Here is a 26,291-nt window from a genome sequence, read left to right on the forward strand (position 1 = left end):
TGTCATGACTGTCCCACAGCATTTACCACTATTTGTACTTGGCTATTTCTCTGATTTGACCCTCGTGTCTATTTCTCCTCTTTTTCCATGTCTTGAAAACAGGAATTGTATCTGTTTTGCACACATTATATTCTCTGTGACCTAATGGAGATTGGCTCTTAGCAGGAGCTTGGGAAATATTTCTGAGCTCGTGAAGCATTTTGATAACATGAGCATGTGGTTTGTGGTTAGAACTGGGAGTAAATTCTGTTTATACCGCTTGGCTTATCTCACCCCTCTGAGCTCGGTTTTTCCATCTGAAAAGTGGGAACAAAAACATTGCTGTCTAGGGCTGATGGGAATACTGGTTTTTTGTTTTTTTGGCAAGATTGGGGTTTGAACTCAGGGCTTCATGCTTACTAGGCAGGCGTCCTACCACTTGTGCCGCTCCATCAGCCCCCTTTTTTGGGAGACCTTGGAAATTGTTGGCCAAAGAGCAGGTGCTGAGCACTGGTGACTGTCAGAGCATCAGCTTTGATGTGACGCCAGTGAACACACTTGATCATGGGTAGCTTATGGCCCTGGTGACCAATGACAGCTGGCCTCACCGTCTGGGGTCAGGCTGGGCTGCAGGTGGGAGCTTGAGGTTCCTCTGACCTAGGAAATAAGGGCAATGCTGGAGTTGGGGTTTGACGAGGTCACTGTGCCATTTAGGCAGCCGTCACCAAGACCTTGGGGGGAAGACAGCCCTGGGCACCTCCAGCCACTGGCCTCTGCCAGGACAGTGGATGGAAGCTGAAGGAAGCCATGGGAACGGGGAGGGTGAGGAAACCAGGTGGCCCCAGGAAGCCTCAGGCTTGGCTGGCGCTGGTGACTGAGAAGGGAACAGATGAGAATGTCAGGGCTCTGGAGGGGATAGGGTTTCTGCCGCCTCCAGCTGTCCTAAGCTGCCTCTGCTGTTTTCCAGAGGGACCCAATTACCACTCCTTGTGGAGCCAGGGCCGAGGGAGATCCTGAGGAGATAGGAGGCAGCTCCCAGCAGGACAGCAAGGGCCTTTTAAGCTCCCCTAACCGTACACCTGTTCATGATAATTTGAGATTTGGGGCCTGGTTTGGGGAAACATTAGAACTTTTCAACAGAGTCCCTTAGGTCTCCATGGAGCCTCAACCTTTCAAAGGACTCTCACAAGAGCGGATGCGTTTGATCTCTGTCCCAGCTCGAAAGCTGCCTGGACAGAGTTTTATGGCCTCTGCACTGAATGTCACCCTGCGATCCAGAGATGGGAAGCTACTTGGCTCCAGTCATCTGGTGAAGAAGGGATCCAGGACTCCGGTCTCTGCAGAGCCTCTTCCTTGTGTCACTTGCCCAACCAGCCAATGCACGGAAGACTCCCCAGTTTGCTGCAGACCCCACCACGCCCTGTTGTACCACATCAATCTTTTATACCTCATTTAATTACCTACCTGGCCCTTGAAGCTGCCCTTGCTCAGCGTGTTGCACGTGCCAGCTTGTCCTAGGTGCTATGGAGGTGCAGGAGAAGGTGAAGTGTCCTCTGTCCCCCCAGGAATAGATGGCAAGACATGCCCTCTGAGACTGCAGCCTGAAATTCTGGGTACACCGTGACAGCAGTCATGGGATAACAGGCCTGAGGGTTCTAAGCTGGGCCTCCATCGTGGGGGGGTTTGGTTGGGTTAGCAGAAGGGCAGACCTTCCAGCAGGGAACCTACAACAGCAAGCGTGGGGAGGAAGGACAGTGGCTAAGGTGTCATAGGATGGAGAGATGGCTTTTCTGTGCAGAACTGAAGGAAGTTTGCAAGGTTCCTGTCTTTGAATCCATTTCTACCATGAATATTCACTAGAATTCGCGGCTATGTGTCAATCACCTAATAGGCACTCAACACACCTTATCCAATTTCATCCTCTACCCTCCTCCATCATTGCCATGGAGTCGGTCCTTTTCCCATTCTACAGATGTGCAAAGATGACTTCACAGATGGGGTCTACTGAAGTCAGTGACTTGCTTCAGCCCAGTCTGGCTCTAAACCCCATGCTTTCCCCACACTGAAATCTTCTGGGGTCAGGAGAGTTGTGGGTCCACAGTGGGGCAGAGGAGAGGATAAACCCCAGGAGGAAGTGGAAGTGACAGAAACTGTGAGGCAGAGTCAGGAAGTAGGGACCAATTTGGCTGTGCAGCGCAGTCAGTTGGGGAGAGGTCTGATCGAAGCAGAACTTCCTGCTCAGATCCCAGTGCCTATGTTGGGGATCTTGTTTGGTTCACTCACTGGCCGAGCAGCCTGCCTGGTCTGACCTGTGTCTTCCCCAACATACTAAACTCTTCTTTGGCCGGCCCTGTCTGCAGACTTTCTGCTAACACTTGGTTCTTTTCTGCCCTTGAACCTTTGCTCTTTCTCCTTCTTGAACGACATCCTCTGTCCCCTCTACCTCTCCAAATCCTGCCTGTCCCTTCTGTGTCCACTAGAAATTTTATCTCCTTCTAGAAGTGCTCCCTGACCACTCTAGTCATCCTGGTCCTTAGTTGAGGATACCCTAGTTTATAAGCTCCCCAAGTTCAAGCAGGAGGCACAAACTCCACCCAATCTCTGCAAGCGACACAGACATGATGGGCAGTGTGGACCACTGATGAAGCAGTGTTTGTGAGCTGAGCAAGGGGCCAAGTCTTTCACACACATACACCTTATTCAGTCCATGGTGCAAGGCAGCCATAGCAACGCTTCTCTTTTAAAGGTGAGGCATAGAGACTCAGAGAGGCTGAGTGGCCTGCCTGGAGGAGGAATCCACCCTTGACCCAACCTCACTAAGGAGCTCACACTCTTGCCCCCTCTGCAAGCCTCTAGCATCCAAAAGCCGGAGCAAGCATTGATCTGCACTAGCCCTGGGTGTAGAAGTGACAGGAACAAGATGACTACTCGGAGGCACCCACGGAGGAAATGTGAGTGCAGGGCATTGTGGGCTTGTGGGGTGGTGGGCCACTTGGCAGAGCCCTTACAGCAACCCCCTCCTGTTTTCTGGTGCTCTGCTTTTGTACGCTTGTGGTGTGTGTGGTGTGTGTGTGTGTGTGTGTGTGTGTCTATAAAACCAGCTCTATCTTTAATCAGTTTTTACTTGGAAGGTGAGCTGGAGTGACTACAGCTTGCAGTGGTTTCCATCTTCTGGACGTCAGAACAGTCCCATTTAGGGTGGGCAGGGAAATTTGGGGCACCATCTCCAACCCCAGCTGCCCACAGCTTAGGGTTCCTGGCTGCATGAGGCCTTGAGAACCCATCCTCCTGCCCAGGCAGGATGAACCAGGCCGGAGGCAGGCGGCAGGAGAGGAATGCAGCCTCTGGTGGCTCCTGACAGGGCATCTCTGGAGCCCTCTCCCGCCTCTCAGCAACTCCAGGCCACGGCTGTGCTGGGGATGCTGGGGATTAGTGGCCTAATTCCACCAAGAATCCTGTTTTTCTTAGCCTCACACGGATTGCTTTTTAGGAAAGGCCCCTCATCTAATCAGCCTGAGTCAACAGTTCCATTTATTTGGACACGTGATGTTATGAGATGGGCTGTGCTGCTGTGTTTTTGTACCGTATATCTGGTCTGCCCTTCCAGGATGGCATCAGAGAGAGAGGTGCTGCAGGCCGCCCACTGGCCTGGCCTGGCCTGCAAGCCCTGCCTGAGAGGGGCTCTGCAGAGCCAGAAGGGAGGCCACGGGTCTGCTAGCCAGGCAGGAGATACCCTCTCCTGGATTTCATAATATGAAAGTGACCCACCCACTGAGGGTCCACATCCCCAGCTTCCTCTCCCGTTGGTGCTATTGAGTCAAAATTAAGAAGGCATTAGGGACCCTTTGACCAAAACTCTTTCCTCTGTTCCCCATCGGAATCAGAAGAGACTTCTACCAAGGGCTTTTGATGGAGAGAGCCGCTTTACCACATCCATAAGTACTCAACACATGCAGAGAAAAAAAAAAAAGTAGCTAGATGTGGTGGTATAACCCTAATCCCAACATTTGGGAAGCTGAGTCAGGAGGATCATGAGTTCAGGGCCAGCCTGCCCTATATAGCCAAATTGTATCTCCAAAAACCAAGACAACCCCCTCAAAAGTGATAGCTGTTGTTGATCAAGCACTTACTATCGACAATGTGCTAAGCACACTCTCTGTCTCCCTCTCTCCCCATACTCTGTCGTGGTGCCTATTTGCCTAGTGGAGGTGAATGTCCTTTCCCCAACTCTGATGCCCTCTTCCATTCCTCCTCATCCTCCCCAACTCTGATGCCCTCTTCCATTCCTCCTCATCCTCCCCAACTCTGATGCCATCCTTCTAGAATCTTTTCTGTGCATTTATGTACGTATACATCATATATTATTTCAACCCCATTTTACAGATGAGAAAATTGAAGCAAACAAGGTAAATGATTTGCCCAAGGTCAAACAGCCAGGACAGAACAGAGTTAGGTGTGAAATCCAGGCCTGTTGTGACCACAGAGACTGACAGGCAACCCTGTCCTTCTGGCAACTCCCTGATCCTGGCAGGCTCCAGACTTGGGGCCTTTGTAAGACCAATGCCATCTACTTCTTATCTGTCTCTCCTATTTGCCACCCCTGTTATGTGACTACCCCAAATAAAGGGCTGGAGCTCTGCCCTGCTGCCTATTCTTCCTCTGACCTGGAATCATGACCAACCAAACTGTTTTACTCACACCTCTTTCTGCCTAGTGTGCCCCAGAGCTAGAGGGGGATAGGGGCCACCCTTTGTCCAGAGTATGGGTGGCAAACTCACTCATGTCCCAGACTACAGGGCACTGGTGGCTGAGTATACATCTTTTTTTTTTTTTTTTTTAACCCAAACAGTATTGCTGGGAACAGCAACGATTCAGCAGTTTTAGGGGCTACCTGCCATACCTAGGGGAGTCTGAGAAGGCAGGTAGTCATTACTTGCTCCTGCCTCCTGCCTACAAGATAAAGTTGGTCTTGAACCCTCAATCTTCTTGCCTCAGCCTCCTGAGTGCTAGGATTACAGGTGTGTACCACCAGGCCCGGCTTCTAAATATTTACATCTTTATAATGAAGGTCTTTGGCCAAGAACTTCTGTGCATGTGTAAGATACAAAAATTAATTCTCACAACAGTCTTGGCAAGGGGAGGATGGGGAGAGGCAGGAGTCAAAGATATTCCAATGCTGAGCCTGGAAGCATCTTAAAAAGGTAACAGGACCTTCTTTCCTGTTGAACTTCCAAACCTTCTGACCCTGTGCTTTTTGCTCTGGAGTTTATCAGGGACACTGGGGCCAGGGGTGTAGCAGAACTAAAGTTACTGGGACAAAGCTGGAGGCAGGTCAGTGCTCCACAGGGAAGTCCCAAGGGCCTGCAGGCAGCCACTGCCACCAAGAACTTCTAAGGCCAAGAAAGAGAAGTCTCCAAAGCAAACATCCCTGCCTGGTCCCAGGCAAATGTGTTCCTCATCAAGACAGATACAAACAAAGTTTATTAAAAACTCTTCTAAAGGGACATTCCAAATCACCAGCAGGCCTGCTCGAGGTGACTGTCTATTCTCTTGCTCACACTCATTCCGGCCTTGTGGGGGCTTTTCAAACACCCAGTCACCAATGTGTCCAGGAAGGAAAATAAACAGGCGGCTCAGGGTGACCCCGCTCTCAGCGCGAGCCTGCACTTTGTGACACCACAGCCGGGGAGGTTGATAGGAATGACCCCAGAATCCAGCACAAACAGGGCAGCGAGGCCTCTTGGTCTGTGGGGGTTTGCACCCCTCCTTCTTTGTGCCCTAATGGCAGCCCACCGGGCAGAGGAAGGGCCCCTGCGGTTCCCAAAATGGTGGCTTGGTATAGTGGAGTGGAGTGACTAGAAAAGTCCCCAGTCTTTTGCATTCTGGGAGGAGGAGTAGGCTTTGCTTCTCACTAGCTGGAAATCTTATCTGTGAAATTGGTGACTTTTTCCCAGTAGATGGGAGTGGGGGTTACTCTTGGTGGATTGGGGTTTGGGGGGTCTTAGAGCCTGGCCCACATGTTTCCCAAAGCATGCTGGGGTAACCATGGATCCCTAGAGTCCTGTGATGCACAGTTTAACCCTCTCCTGGGATTTCAACTAGGATTCTGAGTTCTAAATAATCTGAGTATACAGGTGACTGATAAGCTCATAAAGGGGAGGAAGAGTCAAGTCTGGGTTGCCTCTGCCTCCTGTGTCTTACTTTAGCATCTTTATTGCAGAAAATTCCAGAACCCTGTGAAGAGTGGCATAGTTGCTGCCTCCTGCCATTGGTGTGCGCATCTGTGCTAATTCTAAACTGTTAGCAAAGACCCTTCCACATAGTCAGGACCTAATGAGTACAACTATTGTTAGTTGCATTGTTGGTCACATTCTAGAACATTTTGGGGAGACCAGGGGGTGTCTAGAGTAAAGGAGGAGAGGAAGAAGAAGGAGTCCATGGGAAATAGATGGAATTTTGCTGCTGATAAAGCCACACCTGAACAATGTATTGAGCGCTTTCTGGGAGCTGTATCATGGGTGGAGATTACAGTAAGTCTCCCACACTGCAGGTTACAAGGGAGGAAACTGAGGCTCAGGAAGCTTCAGCAATTGCCCAAATCCAAGGTCTGAAGAGGAGCCTGAGATTCAGGCTGTTTGATGCCAAAGTCTGGACTCTCAGCCCCGCAGAAGTCCCCAATTCTGAGGCAAGGAGTGCTCGCTTCCTAGGTCAATGATAGTGGAGGTCTTGAAGCACATGTGTTGTCCTGGAAAGAGCACAACTAGGGCTGCCAACTGCAATGGTGGGAAGTCCTCCTGTCTTCCTGTACCAGTGTGATGTTCAAAGCCAGGGAGTGACTCGGCCAGTTTTGGTGAGCCCAGCTTTCCTGGCTGTAAACTAGTGACCTCAGCTCTAGGAGTTGAGACAATCACACCACACAGACCACTTGGACCTAATATGGAAGCATCTCCAGGTGGGGCTGGGGCACCAGCGTCTTGTTAAACTTCCTGGTTTTTCCAAAGAGCATCTAGGCCCGAGGAGGCCTAGAAAGAGAATTAGCTGGAGCTTTTATTCTCTTTTGTGGAGAGGCTGGGGTGTGCGTTGGAAGAGCAGGACATGTATTGAGGCACAGATTGTGTATGGGTAAGGAGGCGTAAAAAAAGGAGAGATCAAAGACTGACAAAGGTGGCTCAAGGTATAGGCCCTGAGTTCAAGCCTGAGTACTGAAAAAAACAAAAAACAAAAAAAACCAAAAGACTGACAAAGGGGCTGGAGGTGTGGTTCAAGCGGTAGAGCACCTGCTTTGCGAGCTCAAAGCCCTGAGTTAAAAAACCAGTTCCATTAAAAAAAAAACAGGGTTGGCAGAGTGGCTCAAGTGGGAGAGTGTCTGCCTAGCAAGTATGAGGTCCTGAGTTCAAACCCCAGTACAGCCAAAAAAAAACCAAAAGACTGACAAAGAACTCTCGGGACTCTGAGATTCAGGCAGGCTAAGTGTCTGGGTTCAGGTCATGGGCTCAGGGCAAGTGGCAAAGCTGGGACTCACATCTCCTAGGTGATGACCAAAGGACTGGAATTTTTAAGATTGGTGTCTTATTTTTTACTTGGTGATGAAGTTCTGCCCTTGACCTTCTCACACTCTCTCTCTACCCAATCAGATTCAGTCATGACCAGAGCTCCCACACCGCCTGACTCCCAAGTTTTTCTTTCCAATCTAGACAGTTCCTTGGAGCCTCAACCCATTTTACAGTGACTCACTTGATATCTCCATTTGGATGGTGCCAAAAGGCACCCAAGACCCCAAGTGGGTCCTTCCGGTGGGTGGCACCAAGACCCAGACTGGACTCTTCCTTCTCACTGTCTGCATGTCCACCAGAAGTAACTCTCAGTACCTGTCCTTCTGGTACCTTTTTTTTTTTTCTTTTTGACAGTACTGGGGTTTGAACTCAGGGTCTCATGCTTGCTTGGCAGGTGCTCTACCACTTGAGCCACTCCACCAGCCCATCCTGGTATTTCGTAAGGAGTTGTCCTTCTTGTCTTCTCTCAATTTTCCTTGTCACCACTCTAGCAAAGTTACCATCATCTTTGGTCATTTATTCTTTTTATTTTTTGGTAGTTTATTCTTGCTGACATGATTATTTGATATGTATCTGCCTCCTCACTAGTTTATACTCTGTGACAAGGCAGGGACTGCCTCTTCTGTATTCTTAGCACTTTACCTGGCCATCAGGAAACACTTGTTGAGGGTTATTCATATAATGATGATTCCAGAATAGGCTGCTGCTATCCAAGCTGAAACTGTGCTCAGTGAGGTATAGGCACATGGGCTGAACAAGGGGATTTGAGGTCACCACATGCTCTGAGATGAGACCCAGCCACACGACAAGGCAGGTGAACACACACACACACACCCACACACATTCCACACACACACACACACATATCCATCCTTGGTCAGCTCTTGCTTGTTTATTTGGTAGGCCTTATCTTTACTTGGTAATTCAATTATGAAATCAATATTTGTTTTTTTGTGTGTGGTACTGGGGCTTGAACTCAGGGCCTCATGCATGCAAGGCAAACACTAAACCACTGAGCTATATCCCCAGCCCGGCAATTCAATTATAAAATCAATCTATAACTGTTTCTCAAAGTATGTAGTTAATAAAAAGAAAAGCTATTTTGATGGTTTTCAGCTAAAAAGAGGGTCGAAATAGCAATTTTATCAGCTGCCCTTCAAAAGTGCTTCTGTCGGTCACAGTATTTCACAGAGGGAAATACAATATTTCCTATTCCACTTGATATGGGCTCTTGCCTGAGGTGACAGATTGTGTTACCTCTGGACCAGGACATCCGTGGGTAGCCTGCAAGGTCAAGTCAAGGTTACATTATGCTGCCTCTGTCATCAGAACATGGTCCAGTCTTCCCTCCATTGTTTGTTCCAGTGAAAAGTCAAAAGAGTGCATCTCTGGGATTCTAGCAGAGTGAGCCATGGGATACAAGCTCCTTTTCCAGAACCTTCTCTTCTAACATACTTCTCCAAGAAAACTACCCAACCTCATGGTCCTCCTGGTGGCAACTCTGATGCTGTTCCTGCCCCCACGCAGAACAAAATGTCCTCAAGGTCAGAAATCACGGTCTTTCCACTCCTTTCCTTCACCAGTTTGGTCCTTCATGGTTGTTAGGACTTCCTTGGTGGAGGGTGGAAGTTGTTAAAATTTAACTACTGGGGTCAGAAAGACTAAGTTTCCGCTAAATATGCTGAAAAAGCCCTCTGCTGATGGACATGTAATTTTCTAAAGAAAAAAAAAACACAAAAGAATAAAAGGAATCATTCATGTGTTATTTCTGAAAAAAAAAAAAAAAAAAAAAGAAAGACTAAGTTTCCTTCTGAACCTGCAACTTGCTGGCTAGAATTTTGGGCAAGTTCCTTAATATTGCTTTGCCTCACTTTTCTCCCCAGTAGGAAGGGACCAGAATAGTGGTTGTTATTTGCGTAAGTACTGTAAGAGTCTACTTGTGAGGCAGATTCCATGACATGGGCAGATAACCCCCTTAGTGCAGTGCCTGGAAGCAGGAATTGCATAAGAAATGCCCATTTATGGCATGCACAGAGGGTGGAGATGCCCCTCCTTCCTGGAACCGGGGTCGAGGGAGATGCTGGCATATTATGGCACCCACCGGAGGTGAATTCTCAGGCTTTCCAAGTGTTTCACTCCTTTGTATCAAAAAATAGAAAATAGACCATTGCTCTCCACTGCCATCTTACTAAAATCAGATTTAGAAAGCACATATTTTGCAGATTAAATGCTATCGGTGTCCCTCACCAGCGGTTTGTTATTTGCATATGTACCACAGATTATGGTAGTTAATTTTATTTATTATCTCTTAATTTACTTGTATTTTTTTCAGGATTTTTAACATTTTTTGTTGGTACTGGGGATTGGACTCAGGGCTTCACACATGCTTAGTAAACGCTCTTTTGAGACAAAGTCACACTAAATTGTTTAGGCTGGCTTTGAACTTGAAATCCTCCTGCATCAGTCTTCCAAGTAGCTGGGATTATAGGTGTGTACCACTATGCCCAGATTCTCTGGGGCTCTTACTTTATCAAAGAGGCATTTAAAAGGAGCTCTTCAATTGTTCTTCGGCACCAGGGTAGACAGATGCACAAGCCTCACTTTCTTAGGCTAAAACTCCAAGCATCCTGGATTGACACTCCCATGAGGTCAAGAACACATGCTATGAATTGGTTCTTGTGCACAGCCAGTCCTAGCCCCAGCATTAATGAGACCTGGACAGGCATGGGATGGCTGAGAAACTTGGGACCAGGCATGACTCAGAGGAGGTCTGCTTGTGGCTACTTCTTAGGCTGCCATCTTGTGGCAGTTGCTCTGAGGAGAGTCTGCCTGTGGGTCCTAAGGTCTCCAAAGACACCGCTCCCCTGTGTTTTGTACAGTTCAGCACTGGCATGCATTGTTCTCACTTCCTCTGAAGGAAAAGTAGAATGGACAAGATAACCTCAGAATGGGGCCTCCTCCAAGTGATATGGCAGGGGCAGTAGGTGGCCCATCATTTGTGGAGCACTTATTATGCACCAGGTGTGGCTAAGCATAATGAAATATTATTTCATTGAATCCTAACCACAGTCTCAGCTAAGCTCCGCTATTTCCCCATTTTACAGATGAAGAAGCCAAGGTAGAAAGAAGATAAGGTGTATGACAAAATTTTGAAGCTAATTTGTGGTAGAGTTGGGACTCAAAATAACCTCGTTTTGACCCAAAAGCCCATGCTTTCATCCTCCCTTTACAGCCCTAGTGGGCTGTGGAGCCACAAGGATCAGAAAACCTGTCCTGGCTTAGCCACTTGGATCATGTGAATTTGGCTTAGTCCCTTGACCTCTCCCACCTTGTTTTTTCATCTGTAAAATGAAGCGTCCTCATAGGAAGGTTACAAAGATCAAACAAGATAATCAGATGAGGGTTTCTTCTCCCCTACCCTGGGAAGGGAAGAAATGGGAGGGGCCGCCTCTGTCGTTGGTCCTTCTACCATTTCTGCCTTCTCTTCCTCCCCTGGGCTCTACAGAACGTTCTATACCAGCACCAGGAGGTCCTTGACCACTGACAATATGGTCTATTTCTCATTCTAGGCTGCCTGGGCAATTCAGCTCTTCACTGGATGGTGTGAAGAGGTCTGGACTAGAATCTAGGAGAACTTGCTGCTAGTTCAGTCTCAACGCTGAGACTGGGGTGACTTCTGATCCTCAGTCTCCTTATCAGGGAGATGGGAGGTTTGTCCGTATACAGAGCTGAAGTGCATGTGTGGTACATATGCAGCCACTTCCCCACTCCGCACCCACGTAGACCGTGATTAATCATTTACAGCATCTTGCGGTGATGCTGAATGGGCACAGAGCCCTCCCCCACACATGGAGGCAATCACTGTCAACTGCTTAGCGTTGAAATGACAGTTAGAATCTCTCGGATATTCCTGGAACCATTTGTTGGCCAAACACCATTTAAAAGCTCTGCCATTCTGGTTGTACTTCCGAATCTTTGGTCCTCTGAGGGTAGTGCAAAGAGTGGGTCCGAAAGGAGGGGAGTTAGCCTATCTACAGGCACATCCAGCAGCTGTGTGACCTTGGGCACGTTGTGTGACCTTGAACAAGTTACTTACAATCACTCAGCCCTGTTGTCTTAGTTATAAGAAGGGAATCTTTTTTTTTTTTGCTTTCTGTTTGCTTATTGAATTTATTTTTATAATACAATGAAAATGATATACATACCACTTTAGTATAAAAGTTAATCCTTTGAAAATTTCTTTTTAGGTGAAATTGATATACTTTTACTAGTTTACTGAGTCCAGATTAAAAAAATACTGGATGATATTAAATCCCCTTAGGAATTATTCTGATTGGTAAAGGGAAAAAAAAGGTATGATAGAGATTGCTGTGCATGGAAAATGCTTTTTTAAAATGAATACATTTTTATTTTATTCATATGTGCATACAATGTTTGGGTCATTTCTCCCCCCTTCCCCCCACCCCCTCCCTTACCCCCCACTCTGCCCCCTCCCTTTCCCCCTCACCCCCTCAATACCCAGCAGAAACTATTTTGCCCTTATTTATAATTTTGTTGAAGAGAGAGTATAAGCAATAATAGGAAGGAACAAGGGTTTTTGCTGGTTGAGATAAGGATAGCTATACAGGGCATTGACTCACATTGATTTCCTGTGCATGGGTGTTACCTTCTAGGTTAATTCTTTTTGATCTAACCTTTTCTCTAGTTCCTGGTTCCCTTCTCCTTACTGGCCTCAGTTGCTTTTAAGGTATCTGCTTTAGTTTGTCTGCATTAAGGGCAACAAATGCTAGCTAGTTTTTTAGGTGTCTTACCTATCCTCACACCTCCCTTGTGTGTTCTTGCTTTATCGTACGATCAAAGTCCAATCCCCTTGTGTTTGCCCTTGATCTAATGTCTGCATATGAGGGAGAACATACAATTTTTGTCTTTTGGGCCAGGCTAACCTCACTCAGAATGATGTTCTCCAATTCCATCCATTTACCAGCGAATGATAACATTTCGTTCTTCTTCATGGCTGCATAAAATTCCAATGTGTATAAATACCACATTTTCTTGATCCATTCGTCAGTAGTGGGGCATCTTGGCTGTTTCCATAACTTGGCTATTGTGAGTAGTGCTGCAATAAACATGGGTGTGCAGGTGCCTCTGGAAAAAAGGGAATTAAAATATGCTCTGCCCAAAGGCCTTGCTGTGAGCCTGAAATCACTGTAACTTCCCTGTAGGCAGCGCCTGAGTTCCTGCCAAGGCTGCACCCTCTGTCTTAGGACAGGGCGTGGCTTGGAGAAGGCCCTCTATAAACTTTTGCTGAATTGAAGTCTAGTAGAATATTGAATCTGTAGAAATAGAAGGAGCTATAACCTGGAGCAATGTGCCCTTGGGAAGTGGCTCTCAGTTTTCTTTTTTGGTGGCACTAGGGTTTGAACTCAGGGTCTCGTGCTTGCTAGGCAGGCACTCTTACCTCTTGAGCCACTCCACCAGGCCCCTTTTTTTTTGTATTTGTAGTGGGTATTTTTGAGATAGGGTTTCAGGAACTATTCGACAGGGGCTGGCTTTGAACCTTGATCCTCCTGATTTCTGCTTCCTGAGTAGCTAGGATTACAGGAGTGAGCCACCGGTGCCTGGCTGGCTCTCAGTGTTTATGGAGCACAGAGCTGGTTAGGGGAACCCACTCCAGGGAGCTGAGGCAAGATGACTGGGGTGGGATTGAGGAACTTCTGAGTTCTATAGGCTCTCCTGGGAGGGCTCTGTGGGGGTGGAGGGGGGGAAGAGGAAGGAAGGAGAAGGCAGGGGAGGAGATTCTTCTGTAGATTTGGCTATTTATGAGGTTCCCAAATAAACTGAGTAGAAAGTAGAAAACAAACGTAATATTTGGGATTTTTTTTTCTCTGCGTGTTGCTAAACAGGCATCTTTGCAAACATCCCTGTGTTAAGTGGAAATTGAAGCATTTCGTCCTTTTCTTTAGTGTGTGATAATGTAGCTTGCGTGGAAACAAATGATAGAAACTATTTGGGGTTGATATTTTAATTCACAGTCATAACCATCATTATTGTCACCCTCATTATTCAGGCTGAATTATGAATTATTGAGAGACAGATGGATTTTGAATTCATGTTAGCAATTCAAAATAAAACCAAATTTAACAAAAAAATATGAATTTTCTTTTTGAGATAGTCTTGGTGGCCTTGAACGTCAATCCTCTTTGCCTCAGACTCCCAAGTTCTAGGATTACTATGAAAGGTTAAAAGTATGATTCTTTTCTTTACTTTTCATCACAGGGCCTTTCCTCCATAGTCAACAAGTTCTGTTAACCTCACGAGGGAGGCATGAGTTAATCTGTGAACTGTACTTACAATGCTGCTGGTAAATTCTCATAAAATGGTGTCTATTGCTCCTTATTACACTACAACAATCCTGTTAACATAAATCTAACTTCAGAAGCTACCTGGTTATCCCACACCAGTGGAGAATTATTTGACTCACAGGCATTAAATTCCCTGCCAACAGAACACTTCTATTTTACGAGTAGAAACTTGTGTACTCTGAGCCACCTGGATGGAAGCAAGTAGACTCCCGTGCTTCAGAAGTAGGGCTTGATGGGCACAGCCCCATATTCTCCTGGTCCCCAGGAGGAGTGGAGATTTCAGAACCCTAGCTGGTGGTTGTCACATGGCTACACCACCCACACAAGGGCTCCTTGAGTTCTTTTTCTATGGTGTCCCTTCCCCTTTCAGATTCTTAGCTGTCTCTGCTCAGAGACTGTTCTGTGCTCTTCCTTTTAACTTGCTGCTCCCAATTCCATCAGGGACAAGCAAGGCATAGTTGAACTCATATAAAAAATAAGAGTAGGTCTGTCTATTCAGAGCCAGAGTGTTCGTTCAGTCCTAGGAATTATGATTGCTATACAAACACTTTACAGAGTTGAAGTGTTACCTGGACATTACCCTCGAGGAACACTGAAGAAGAGCCTGCTGTGCTCAACCCCTAGCCTGCCCAACATGCCATTCAGCCTCATTTAGGCCTCCTAACTACCCGAGTCTATGCAGCCTGTCTCACAAGTGAAACCAGATGGCCAGGATGGGCAGAGAGAGACCTACAAAGATCAGGGAAAACTGAGCTCACCCACAGCCCCAAACTGCTTCTGAATCGGATCATCCATGAACAAACCCCCAAACTCCTTTTATCTCCCAATCACCAAGAACCTGATCCTTTATTTAGTCCCGAAAGTCGGAAACTAATCTTTTATTTATCTCTACTGTAATCCCACTTCAGGCCGTGTATGGAATATACCACTTGGGAACAGACCTCTAGGATTTCAGAAGGACCCTCCGTTGGGGAAGTGTGAGGGATTTAGGAGGGAAAGTAAAACCAGGCCCAAGATGTTTTGGCTCCCTATGTGAACTGGAAGAAGAATGCAAGTCATTTGGGATCCTGTGATGGGGACTGAGTGGAGGCTGAGGAAATGGGGCTGGCATGAGGCACGATGGTTGGAACAACCTCCCAGGTTTCCTTGGACACCATCTTGGCCCTCAAGTTAGGGCAAAGAATCACTGATAAAGAGTCATGGCTGCTTTAAGTTGTAGGGTTTGCCCTCTTTGGTGGATCAGGGAACAAAATGTATGGCCAAAGTGGCAGGTGAGGTGCCAGTCAACATCCCAGCTCTCACTGGGGTCCTCATAGGAACACCTTCACCTCTGGAGCACTTCCAGACCACCACCTCTGCCCTCTTTTGCTCATTCTGGTATCCAAAGAATATTTTCTGAAGTGTGTGCTAGGGCCAGGGTGGCACTTGCCTTTAGTGGTGAGCAGGCACTATGGGTGCCTCATAGAGCTCAAAGGCTGTGCAGAGAAAGCAACCACAGACAGAATGAACAATTTATTAAACTGTGATGGAAAGAGGGGAGGGGTTATATGGTTTTTGGGAGTTCCTATCGGTGGAGAGAAGCTTGTACTGCAGTCAGACAAGTCAGCTGACTATTGCGGGGTGAGTAGGTGTGAACAAGGTGCACAGTTAGGGGTCAGGGAGTCTTTGAACACTCTTCCTCACTCCTTTTTAGTTTCTCCATACTTCTTCCAAATCTTCGTTCATACTTGGGCCTCAGGAGTTCAATTCTAGCACCTGTTTCTGGGCCCCAAGTCCCTGGCACCACCTCTGGAACTAGTCAGTTGGCCTGTCCCTTGGTAAGCCCCCTGCTTAGGAGGTGGCTGCCCAGACTTGGTCCTCACCTCTCCCATATACTCACAAATCAGTAATCCACACTCCATGTTGGCCAAAATCTACAGGGCTTACCCAGTACCTGCTGGCCCCATATGGGTTACAGAACATGCCATTCTTTGTCTCTCAAGCATTTTTGTCTCAAGTTTGCTCCTTCACTTCCCCCATGTTCCCTCTGCTAGGGACAGATCTTGCTCTGGGCACTGGCTGAGTGGTGAAAGGAGACTGGAAGAGGGTTAGGATGTGGGGCCAGTGAAGGCTTCCTGGAAGGGGTGACACCTGGGAGAATTGCATTACCCTTCTGTCCATTTTTGCCTCTCTCACACGTGTCCACTCATCTCTCTGACCTGGCCTGGGTGTTTCTGGGCTCCAGCTTCAAGAGTCAGAGCTGGAAGGGCCTCTGGAGATCTTCTAGTCTGACAGGTGGAGATAATGAGGTCTCCAGAGGAGGACGGATTTGCCCAGAGTCATGTGCTCAAGGAAACATGATGACCAGTTACTACTATCGTTCCACAGTCTGTGTGGAGGACTGACTCCCTCCCCAGTTGTAAATGTTTTCTTGAAGCTGACATCCGTCCTGAGTGAGTGATAGGGCCTTCTCATCTACTCTGCCCCTCCTTCCCCTTGATTTAGCATTGTCTGATGGTCTCCAGAGAGAGGTTTGCAGGGCGTTTCAATGCCTTTCTGCCCCTGGACAGGAGAGCCTGGCTGGGAGGTGTGCTGGGATTCTTAGGGAGGACCCTTCCGGGCTGCTGTCCATTTAAGCTTCCTCAGGTATAGTGTCTATGAGCCCATTCCTGGTGCTATAACAAAATACCCAAGACTGGATGGCTTATAAACAATAGGAATTTATTTCTTACAGTTCTGAAAGCTGGGAAGTCTAAGATTAAGGAACCAGCAGATTCTACATCTGATGAGGACCTGCTTCCTGCTTCATAGATGGCACTTCAGGGCATCCTCACATGGTGGAAGGAGCCAGGCAGCTCTCTGGTCTTTTTAAAAATAGCTAAATGTAACTTTTTTATTAGCTCGTATTAATTGTACAAAGGGGCTTCATTGTGATATTTCTATACATGCATATAACATACCTTCTCAAATTCAGTCTATACTTTATTTCCCACCCTCTTTTTTGAACAATTTTTAATGGGTTTCATCCTTCTCTGTTCATACACACATATGAAATATTTTGATCATATTCACATCTCTTTATCCTCACCTTTCACCCTTCCCTCTCCTCCTGGTTCTCACCCACAAACAACCCTCCTGTTTTATGTTCATGTCATTTTTTTAGGTGTAGATTCCACAGCTAAGAAAGAACACCTCTTGTTACCATCTTCCACCCAGACACTGTGGTGGGTGTCCCTTCCTGAGCCATGATTGTTCTTTGTTTTCAAGCCCCCCAGAGTTTCTCAGTCTCAAATAATAGGCCCTCTCTCAAGATCGCCTCTTACTATACTCTCAGAAATGAGGGGAGTGACAGAATGTCTTTCTTTGCTAACCCTAAACTTTCACACCAGAGAAATCACTGTCTCAACCAGTCACTGCACTGGGTTTAAGGCTTGCAGGAGGTATGGGCTTATCTTGCAGCTAGAGGCCATGTGGCTTACCTTGTGATGGCATCTTCAGCTTCCCCTCCCCGCTCCAGGGAGCTGGGATGGGGCTTGGAACTGTTTGCTGCTTTTCTCTGTTGTCTCAGTTTCTCTGTGCTTTTTTGTTGTCCTGCTCTCTCTTTCATGATTCACAATGATCTTCCTCTCTTTCTGTCTTCAGAACATATCCTGTCCTGTATTATCATACTCTTCTCATTTGTGGCATCAAAACAGTGATGCTTCCAATCCACTATCTTGCCCTACCTCTTCTCTAGTCTTCTACAAAGGCACTCCTAATTCATGAGAACTCCTTCCTCATGATATAATCACCCCACCCCCAAAGGCCCTGGCTGTTTTTACCAAAAGGTTTTCAACTATGAATTTGGAGAAATACAAGCGTTCAGATAATAAAAGCAGCAAAGCTTCATTTTCAAGAGCTGTGAGACCCAGGGTACCCTACTTCAACATTCCATAATCCTCAGCAAAATGAAGGTAAGAATAGTGATGCCGATGAGGCCATTGGATCTCATTCTCCTTGTCAGCACTTCCTCAATCCTTTCCCACCTCCAAACCTCAATAAAATGATTTGAACTATAAAAGCTGGTGTTAGCATTGGAGCTTGAATTAAGTCATGTTTGAGAACTGCCTGATATATAGCAAGTGTACATCAATTGGTATTCTTCTTTTTTTCTTGTAGTGTTGGGAATTGAACCTAGGGCCTCATGCATGCTAGGCAAATGCTCTACCATTGAGCTACAGACCTAGCCAGGTCAATTGCTATTCTTGAAGTTCCTGTTCATCCCTGATCCTTATGGTCATGGCCAGTGGTCAGGGAAGATATGACAGCTGCAGGAATGCTGTGTCCAGAGGCCTGGGAATTGGCTGGTAGGCCAGGCTGCTAACAAGGCCTCTGGGGAATTAGATCTTCTTCCCACCTGAGTTTGATTAGTGGGTTGGTGAAGGCTGGGGTGAACTTTGAGGGCCTCAGATAAATAAGCAATAATCTCCTGGGGTGTTTGCCAATTTGATAGGAAAACAAAGAAAAAAAAAAAAAAGACACTCCGTAAGTGTCTAAAAGCCTTTCTAATGAGCATGACAGGTAAGGATATTTGTATCTCCAACCCATTGTTTGTGCACAGGATTTCTAATTCCATGAAGCCTCAACTTGCAAGGCTTTGAGCCTGTGGTGGCAGTAGAGTGCAGGCCTCACTCGGCCTGGCCTGATGGATAGGTTTAAGAGGAACCCAGTTTGCTTGGCGCCAGTAGCTCACACCTGTAATCCTAGCTACTCAGGAGGCCTAGATCAGGAGGACTGTGGTTTGAAGCCACCACTGGCAAATAGTTCCTGAAACCCTATCTCAAAAATAAACAATTCAAAAAAGGGCTGTTGGAGTGGCTCAAGTGGTAGAGTGCCTGCCTAGCAAGTGTGAGGCCTTGAGTTCAATCCCCAGTACCACTCCCCCCACTCCCCAAAAAAGGGGATCACAGCTCAGAACAAAAATGTTGGTGTGCTCCAGCACTGAAAAAGAGAAACAAAAACCCCAAACAAAATAATAACAACAATGAAACACCCTTTAAAAAAATTTGTTTTGAGACAGGGTCTTACAATGTAACCTAACTGGCATCCAATTCGTGATCCTCCTGAGTGCTGGGATTATAGGTGTGCCCCCATTATGCTCAGTTTTAAGAGTTCTTGCTAGAACCAGGCCTTTGTGGGGGCAGGGCACAAATGATTATCTGGATGGATTTCTGAGGGCACACACACCAGCTGGTGAACCTTTCCAGAGAGCCATGCGCCCATATAGTGCCCAATTAGAGCAAGGGAATTGAGGCACAGAGCTCGGTGCCCCATCTTTTGGACTGGAATCCAAACTTGTGGACTCATCTGTTCTTCTGTTCTTTTTGTTTTTGGTAAGAAATTAGATTTTTATTCCAACTGTACTGAGAAGCAATTATGTTAAGCTGGAGAGTGAGGTGACCTGATTTTCTTTTTTATTTTATTTATTTATTTGGCATGATGGGGTTTTGAACTCAGGGCTTCAAGCTTGCAGAGCAGGTACTGTACCACTTGAACCATAGCTCCAGTCTATTTTGCCGTGGTTATTTTGGAGATGGGGGTCTTGTGAAGTCTTTGCCTGGGCTGGCCTTGAATCATGATCCTCTTGATCTCAGCCTCCCAAGGAGCTAGGATTATAGGCGTGGATTATACTGGTGCCCAGCATTAAAAGGCTAGTTTTATTTTGAGATAATTCATAGGCCATAAAATCCACCCTTTGAAAGTGTACCATTGAGTGAATTTTAGTTATTTCAGAGAGTTGTGTTACTGATAACCACTATCTAATTCAAGAACATTCATTTCCTCCAAAAGAAACTCATACTCATTAGCAGTCATCCTCCAACCCTCCTTCCCTCAGCCCCGGCCATAATCTATATTCCTCCTCTGTGGATTTGCCTGTCCTGGACATTTGCATAATGTAATTGTGTTTGCATGTGTGCATTTGTGTGTGTTTGTGGTGCTGGGGATTCAACCCAGAGCCTCATGCATGCTAAGCAAGCACTTTACCACTGAGCCACACTTCAGCCCTGTATCATGCTTATGTGGTTTTTGTGTCTGGCTTCTTTGCACTCAGCATGTTTTCAAAATTCATCCACACCAGAGCCTATATTAATACTTCACCCCCCTATTTTTTTTTGTACTAATGGAGATTGAACCCAGGGTCTCATGTTTGTGTGCTCTACCACTGCACTCATAGCCCTTTCAATTTAATTTTGTTTCTGAGATAGGGTCTCCCCAGTGTTGCCCAGGCTGGCCTCAAACTCAAGATCCTCCTATCTCTGCCTCCTGAGTAGCTGGGATTACAGTTGTGTATACCTTGACCAGCCACGTTTTTCTTTTCTTTTCTTTTTTTTTGCTAAATAATATTCTATGCTTTTATTTTTATTTTTTTCTGGTACTAGGAATCAAACCTCAAACCCAGGGTTTTGGGCATGCTAGGCAAACACTAAACCACTGAGCTACATCCACAGACTGTAATATTCTATTATATGGCTATACATTTTCCTTATCTGTTCACCAGTTAGTAGTCACATTTGGGTTATTTCCACTTTTTTGGCTGTTTCAAATATTTGTATGCAGGTTTTGGTGTGGACATATATTTTCATTTCTCTTGGATATATACCTAGGAGTGAAATTGCTGTGTCATATGACAACTCTGTTTAACATTTGAGGAACTGCCAGACTGTTTTACAAAGTGACCGTCGCCAATGAAGAGCCTCACCAGCAATGTGTGAGAGTTCTACTTTCTATAGATTCTCACAGACACTTGCTGTTAATTGCCTGTTTGGTTTTAATGATCCCAGTGAGTATGAAGCATTAGCTCACGATGGTTTAGAACGAGATTTCCCTAATTCCTAATGAAATTGAGCTTCTTTTCATGAGCCTATTAGTTAGTTGTATGTATTTGGAGAATTATCTACTCCAATTCTTTGCCTGATTTTTAATTGTGTGATTTGTTGTTCTCATCTTTTCTGAAATGTACTGGTGGGCGATTATCTGATCCTGTGGCCTACAGGGGTTTCCTATCTCTTTGAAGTGCAGAGCTCACCATAGGAACCACCCTGCTGGTTCTATATTGCCCTCTGAGGTTTCTAACCCTGGCTTTAGAATCCCTGGGAGTGGGCCACGGTCACAGTTTGGGACCAGGTGATTGAGAAAAATCAACGTGGGGGAAAAAGCCAACAGCTTTCTGACTTGTCTTGTGACCTCTATGAGTTTTAATCCAGTTGGTGACACCAAGCTTAAACCTGTGTAATAACTAGGAGAGGGCATGAGAGGAAGTTGGAAGGTGTATCAGGGTTGGCATCGATCTATACAGTCCGGATGGCTTGGCACAGTCATGGCAGCTTTGCTCAGGTCTCCTGTCTGCTGCTGTATAGGACAGACTTTCTTTTGACCCACCACTTGGCCCCGGATAGCGTTTCCTGGCCTAGACTTTCTGTCCTCTGGTGAGATCTTAGCTATCTGGAGACTTCAGCCCTCCATGTCATCCCCAGTGACTGCCCAGTCATAGAGACTTCCCTTCTCTGGTCTCTTCTTCCTCCTTCTTTTTGACAGTCTGGGGTTGGAATTCAGAGCTTGTACTTGCTTGTCAGTCAAGTGCTTTACCACTTGAGCTCTCCCTTCAGCCCTTCTTGCTTTTTTAGTTATTTTCAGGTAGGATCTGAAAGTTTTTTGCCTGGGTGGGCCTTGACTGCATTTCTTCTACTTAAGCCTCCTGGGTAGCTGGGTGAGTTACCACACCCAGTTTTGTTTTTTTAGAGGAGGTCTTGCTAACTTACTGCCTGGGTTGGCCTCGAAACTTGATCCTTTGATCTCTACTTCCTGAGTAGCTGTGATTATAGGTGTGAGCCACCTCTCTCTTAGAAATGATTTCTAGATTTTTTTTTTGTGGCACTGAGGTTTGAACTCAGGGCCTCATGCTAAGAAGGCACAATACCACTTGAGCCATGTCTCTAGCCCTCCTCCGCTGACTTTCACACTTACCTTCTCAGGAACTTGCTCCTTTCTTCCTGGATAGATGGGCCTTAAAGTACAAAATTACTAATTTTTTTCCTCTCAAAACCTAAAACGGCTGGTGTGGTGCTTCATGCCTGTAATCCCAATTAGTCAGGAGGCAGATGTATGAGGATCTCCATCTGAGGCCATCCCAGGCAAAGCTGGCATGATACCTTATCTGAAAAACACACTAAATGAGAAAGGACTGGGGGCGGGGTTCTAGTGGCAGAGAACTTGCCTAGAAACGTTGAGGCCCTGAGTTTAATCCCTAGTACCACAAAACAAGTAAATAAAAACTTAAAATCACCTTTGCATTGGTGGCTCATGCCTGTAATTCTAGCTACTCAGGAGGCAGAGATCAGGAGGATCTCAGTTCAAAACCAACCTGGGCAAATAGTTCAAGAGACTCTATCTCAAAAAATATCCAATGTATAAAGAACTGGTGGATTGGCTCGGGTGGTAAAGCCCCTTCCCAGCAAGCATGAGGCCCTGAGTTCAAGTACCAGTACCACCAAAAAAATCCCCTGACAAACTGTGGTGTCAGCTCCATACTTTGCAAAGCATTGGCTGAACACTTTTTTTTTTTTTTTTTTTGCCAACGCCTGTCTTCTGTCTATAACCTCTTGGATGATAAAAATGGGGCCTACTCTGAGTCTGCTCTTTCCTTTACTGTTCATTGTCTGACCCCCAAACCCATTCCTCCATCCTGCTGAACCTCCACTTGTGCTGAACATTAAGCTAGTCTCTCAAATGAATTGTAAATCAGAAAGAACAAACATAGCAGAAGCCAGAGAAATAAACACCAGTGCTACCAAAAAGGAAAAAAAAAAAACTTCTGCGACAGTTAAGACTGAAGTTCACCTCCTCCTAAGACTAAAAGCATTTCTGAAGACAGAGTTGGCATGCACAAGTTGATAAGACACACTACACTCAGGTATCTTGGCTTTTGCCAAATCCCTAAGTAGCAAGCAAAGGAAGGGTAATTTGCACTTGCATCGTAGTGTTCTGAGAACATCCCAGAAAATCCAGTGGTTTTTTTTTTTTTAAATGACACTGTAGTTCGAACTCAGGGCTTCTGTCTTGCAAAACAGTCATTCTACTGCTTGAGTCACACATCTAGTTCATTTAGTTCTGGTTATTTTGCAGATGGAGTCTCAAGAACTGTTATCCCAGGCTGTCCTTGAACTGGAACCCATATTCTCCTGATCTCTGCCTTCTGAGTAGCTAGGATTACAGGCGTGAACCACCAGCACCAGGCCAGTGCTTTTCTTCAGGTGCCTGCAGAACTGCTGCATCCATCTGCTTTAGAAATGTTCTAGATATTTGTTTCTGGAATCATGGAGAGCTGCAGACTTTCCTCCTTAATAGAGCCTGGTGCTGAAAAGGACCTCCAGCAATTTTGTCCCTTCTAGTACTTGTGGATGAGATGTACCAAGTGGTCAAGTGTACAGGAATGCATCATGTTTATTATTCCCCTATTGTTCCAGGCCTAAGTTATTTTCCTCTCATTTTTACTGCCCTGGACCAGTACCTCCCAAACAGACAATTGCACTTGACCTCTAACTTAGACTGCTTTCCAGGGAATTCACTAAGGCATTCCTCATGTAACCCCCACTTTACTCAAGAGGACCTCCCTTGCTGCCTGCTAGTCATCACCCTGTCCTACTGCCCCAAGGCATTGAATCTCTATTCCAATCTAACATCATAGATTATTTTCCTAGTCTAAAAGGTAAATATTCTATGTATGCAAATAATATATAAAGTACTCATATTTTTATGTGTGGCTTTTTTCACTTAACATTATGGTTGTGAGATTTATTCAAGGTGGTTTAAAAGGTTAAGGTGTAACTTTTCTGCCAGGAGAAAAATTGACTCTCCTGATATTTAATAATGGATTAAAAAAGAGTCAGCTTTGAGACATCAGATTGAAAGGTAACCAATTTAATCAAGGTTATACCTGTCCTTCCCACTGACAAAACTATTATATTTGATATGTGAGCAATTAAAAGAGAGCGAGACTGACAATATATGAAAATAACAAATGAACTTTTTTAAAATTAAAATTTTATTTATTAAAAATGCATTAATTAATGGTGCAAAGGGGTTTCGTTGTGGTATTTACATGCATGCATATAATGTACTTTAATCAAATTCCTCTGGACTATATTAATCTTTCTTAGCTTCGCTTTGTCCTACTCCCTCCTTTTAAACAATGGTGGGTTTTATATATATATAGTATAAAATTATCACCTGTACACATGAAAAATTACATTATTATACCCGTAATTGGGAAAGTGCAACATTTGAAATTGAAATAACATTGGCAAAGAACTTCAAGTGTTTCACCATCTGTCTGGGCAAACCCGGATGAACCCAAAACTGCTCTAAAATTCAGGAATGCCCATGTGATTAAAGTAGAGCAGAGCTGGTTTGGAATGAAATAACATCACAGCTTCATCTCTTCCTTTCCTCCCCCCAAGAGTTATTACTTTTTCTATTTTTTAAATCTTAATTTCAGAAATATTTCCACTACATTCATATATCATTTATTCACTTATTTATTCACTAGATTATTTATCCCAATTACTCAGATCCAGGAAAAGAAGTTAAGGAGAAAGAGAGGAATGAAATTGGTCTACTCAGGAGGGGGAGATCAGGAGGATTAAGGTGCAAAGCCAGCCTGGGCAAATAGTTTTTGAGACTCTATCTCAAAAATGCCCAACACAAAAAAGGGCTGGCTGGTGGAGTGGCTCAGGTGAGAAAGCATCTGTCTAGCAAGACTGAGACCCTGAGCTCAAACTCTAGTACCACTAATAAATAAATAAATAAATAAAACACATAAGTAAGTTAAAAAACTTAGAAAATAAAATTGGTGACTAGAAGTACCTTCTCAGGGACAAGCTCAAGCCTGTAATCCTAGGTACTCTGGAGAGATAGGGAGGATCACCATTGGAGGCCAAGCCTGGCAAAAAGTTCTGGAGACCCTATCTCAACCAGTAAAAAGGCAGGTGACCTGGCAGGCACCTGTGGTCCCAGCTACCAGGGAAACATAAATAGGAGGGTGCCCGCTGGGCATAAAACGTGAGATCCTATGCATGCAGACATGAACTGAAAACAAAAAGGGCTGGGGAGTTGCTCAACTGGTGGACAGAATGCCTGGCAAGTGGGGGACTCTGAGTTCAAACCCCAGGGCCGCCAAAAAAAAAAAAAAAAAAGTACCTCTGGGGATGTTGGGGAAACGCAGGGGTAAATTCATCATTAAAAAAAGAAGGAAAACAACAACGTGGATTGGAGAACAGAGAAGCATGGAGAAACGGTGAAAACCAGGGTAAAGCTGAAAGTATATTGAGGTGAGTTTTAAGCAAGAAGTGGGGTGAAACACGGGAACCAGAAATGCCTAGAAGGAACAACTCAGCCAGCAGAGCAAGGGAAGTCAAAGTCCATGTTGGCTGTCTGTCTGTCTGTCCTCCCTGGGATTCCCAAAGGCGCTTTCCTGGAGCGGCTTGTCTCATGGATGTCTTTATGGGCTTCTGACCAAGGCGTCCTACTAAAAAGGCAAAGGAGAAACCGACTAGAACGTCAAAGCAAAGCAAGAGGAAAAAAGCAGCCACCCACTGTCCCCCACTGAAGAAGATGGGTATCCAGATGCCAAAGTGGGGCGCTCATTCCTACCTGGAACAGGCGTCTGCGGGCCTTGCAGGCAGGGCGGGGAGGGCGCCGAGGGCGCGCGTGGGGACCCGGGCTCCTGCGTGGGCTCGGAGAGGGAGGCAGAGGCTGCAGCGGTGAGCCTGGGAAGGGCCTCGGAAGGTCGAAGATGGAGTGCCAAGGGCCTCCGTCTGGGTCGTCGCTGGGCGATGGCATCGGGCCCAGGCACCAGGGGCTGGACAGCCTTGCGCTCAGGACGCCGGGGTCCCAGTCCTCTTCGTAGGCCGGTCGTTGGGCGGCGGCCGGGTAGAAGAAGCCGTGCTGGACGCCGCCGTCCTCCATGGGAGCGCCCGCGAAGGCGCCCAGCTCCAGGCCATCGGGCCAGTGTCCCTGCGCTCCCAGGTGCTGCTCGGCGAAGTCCAGGAGGCCCTCAGGGACGACGATGAGCTTGTGTCCCTGCAGCGCGACGGTGAGGACGTTGGCGGGCCCGGGCTCCAGCACCAGGTCGACGTGGCCCAGGGGCACCCGCAGGGCGCAGCCGGCGGCCAGGACCACCAGGGAGGTGGTGGGGTGTTGCAGGGCGAGCAGCGGGCCGGGGTCGGGGCCGGCGGGCTGGTCCAGTCGGGGGCGCTTGGCAGGGCCGGGCCCTGCGGGCTGCGGTGCCCACCCGGGCTCAGGGTGGGCGCTGGGGCTGCGGGGCCGGATGCCCACCATGTGGACGCGTGCGGGCTCCCGGGGCCTGGCGACGCGGTGGGTC

At 46.5% G+C, this 26,291-nt stretch overlaps 1 protein-coding gene across 1 annotated transcript; it reads right to left on the reverse strand.

The window, feature by feature from the left end:
- Positions 1-6,910: 6,910 nt before the first annotated feature.
- Positions 6,911-26,248, reverse strand: LOC141418511 (proline-rich protein 23A-like). The gene is made up of 2 exons (XM_074059296.1): positions 25,562-26,248; positions 6,911-6,985 (listed from the first exon to the last, which is right to left on the reverse strand). Exons 1-2 carry the CDS (start codon positions 26,246-26,248, stop codon positions 6,911-6,913), a joined length of 762 nt encoding a protein of 253 aa, XP_073915397.1.
- Positions 26,249-26,291: the final 43 nt, after the last annotated feature.

The sequence above is a fragment of the Castor canadensis genome, chromosome 17 (genome assembly GCF_047511655.1).
Source record: "Castor canadensis chromosome 17, mCasCan1.hap1v2, whole genome shotgun sequence".
NCBI classification, from domain to species: Eukaryota; Metazoa; Chordata; class Mammalia; order Rodentia; family Castoridae; genus Castor; species Castor canadensis.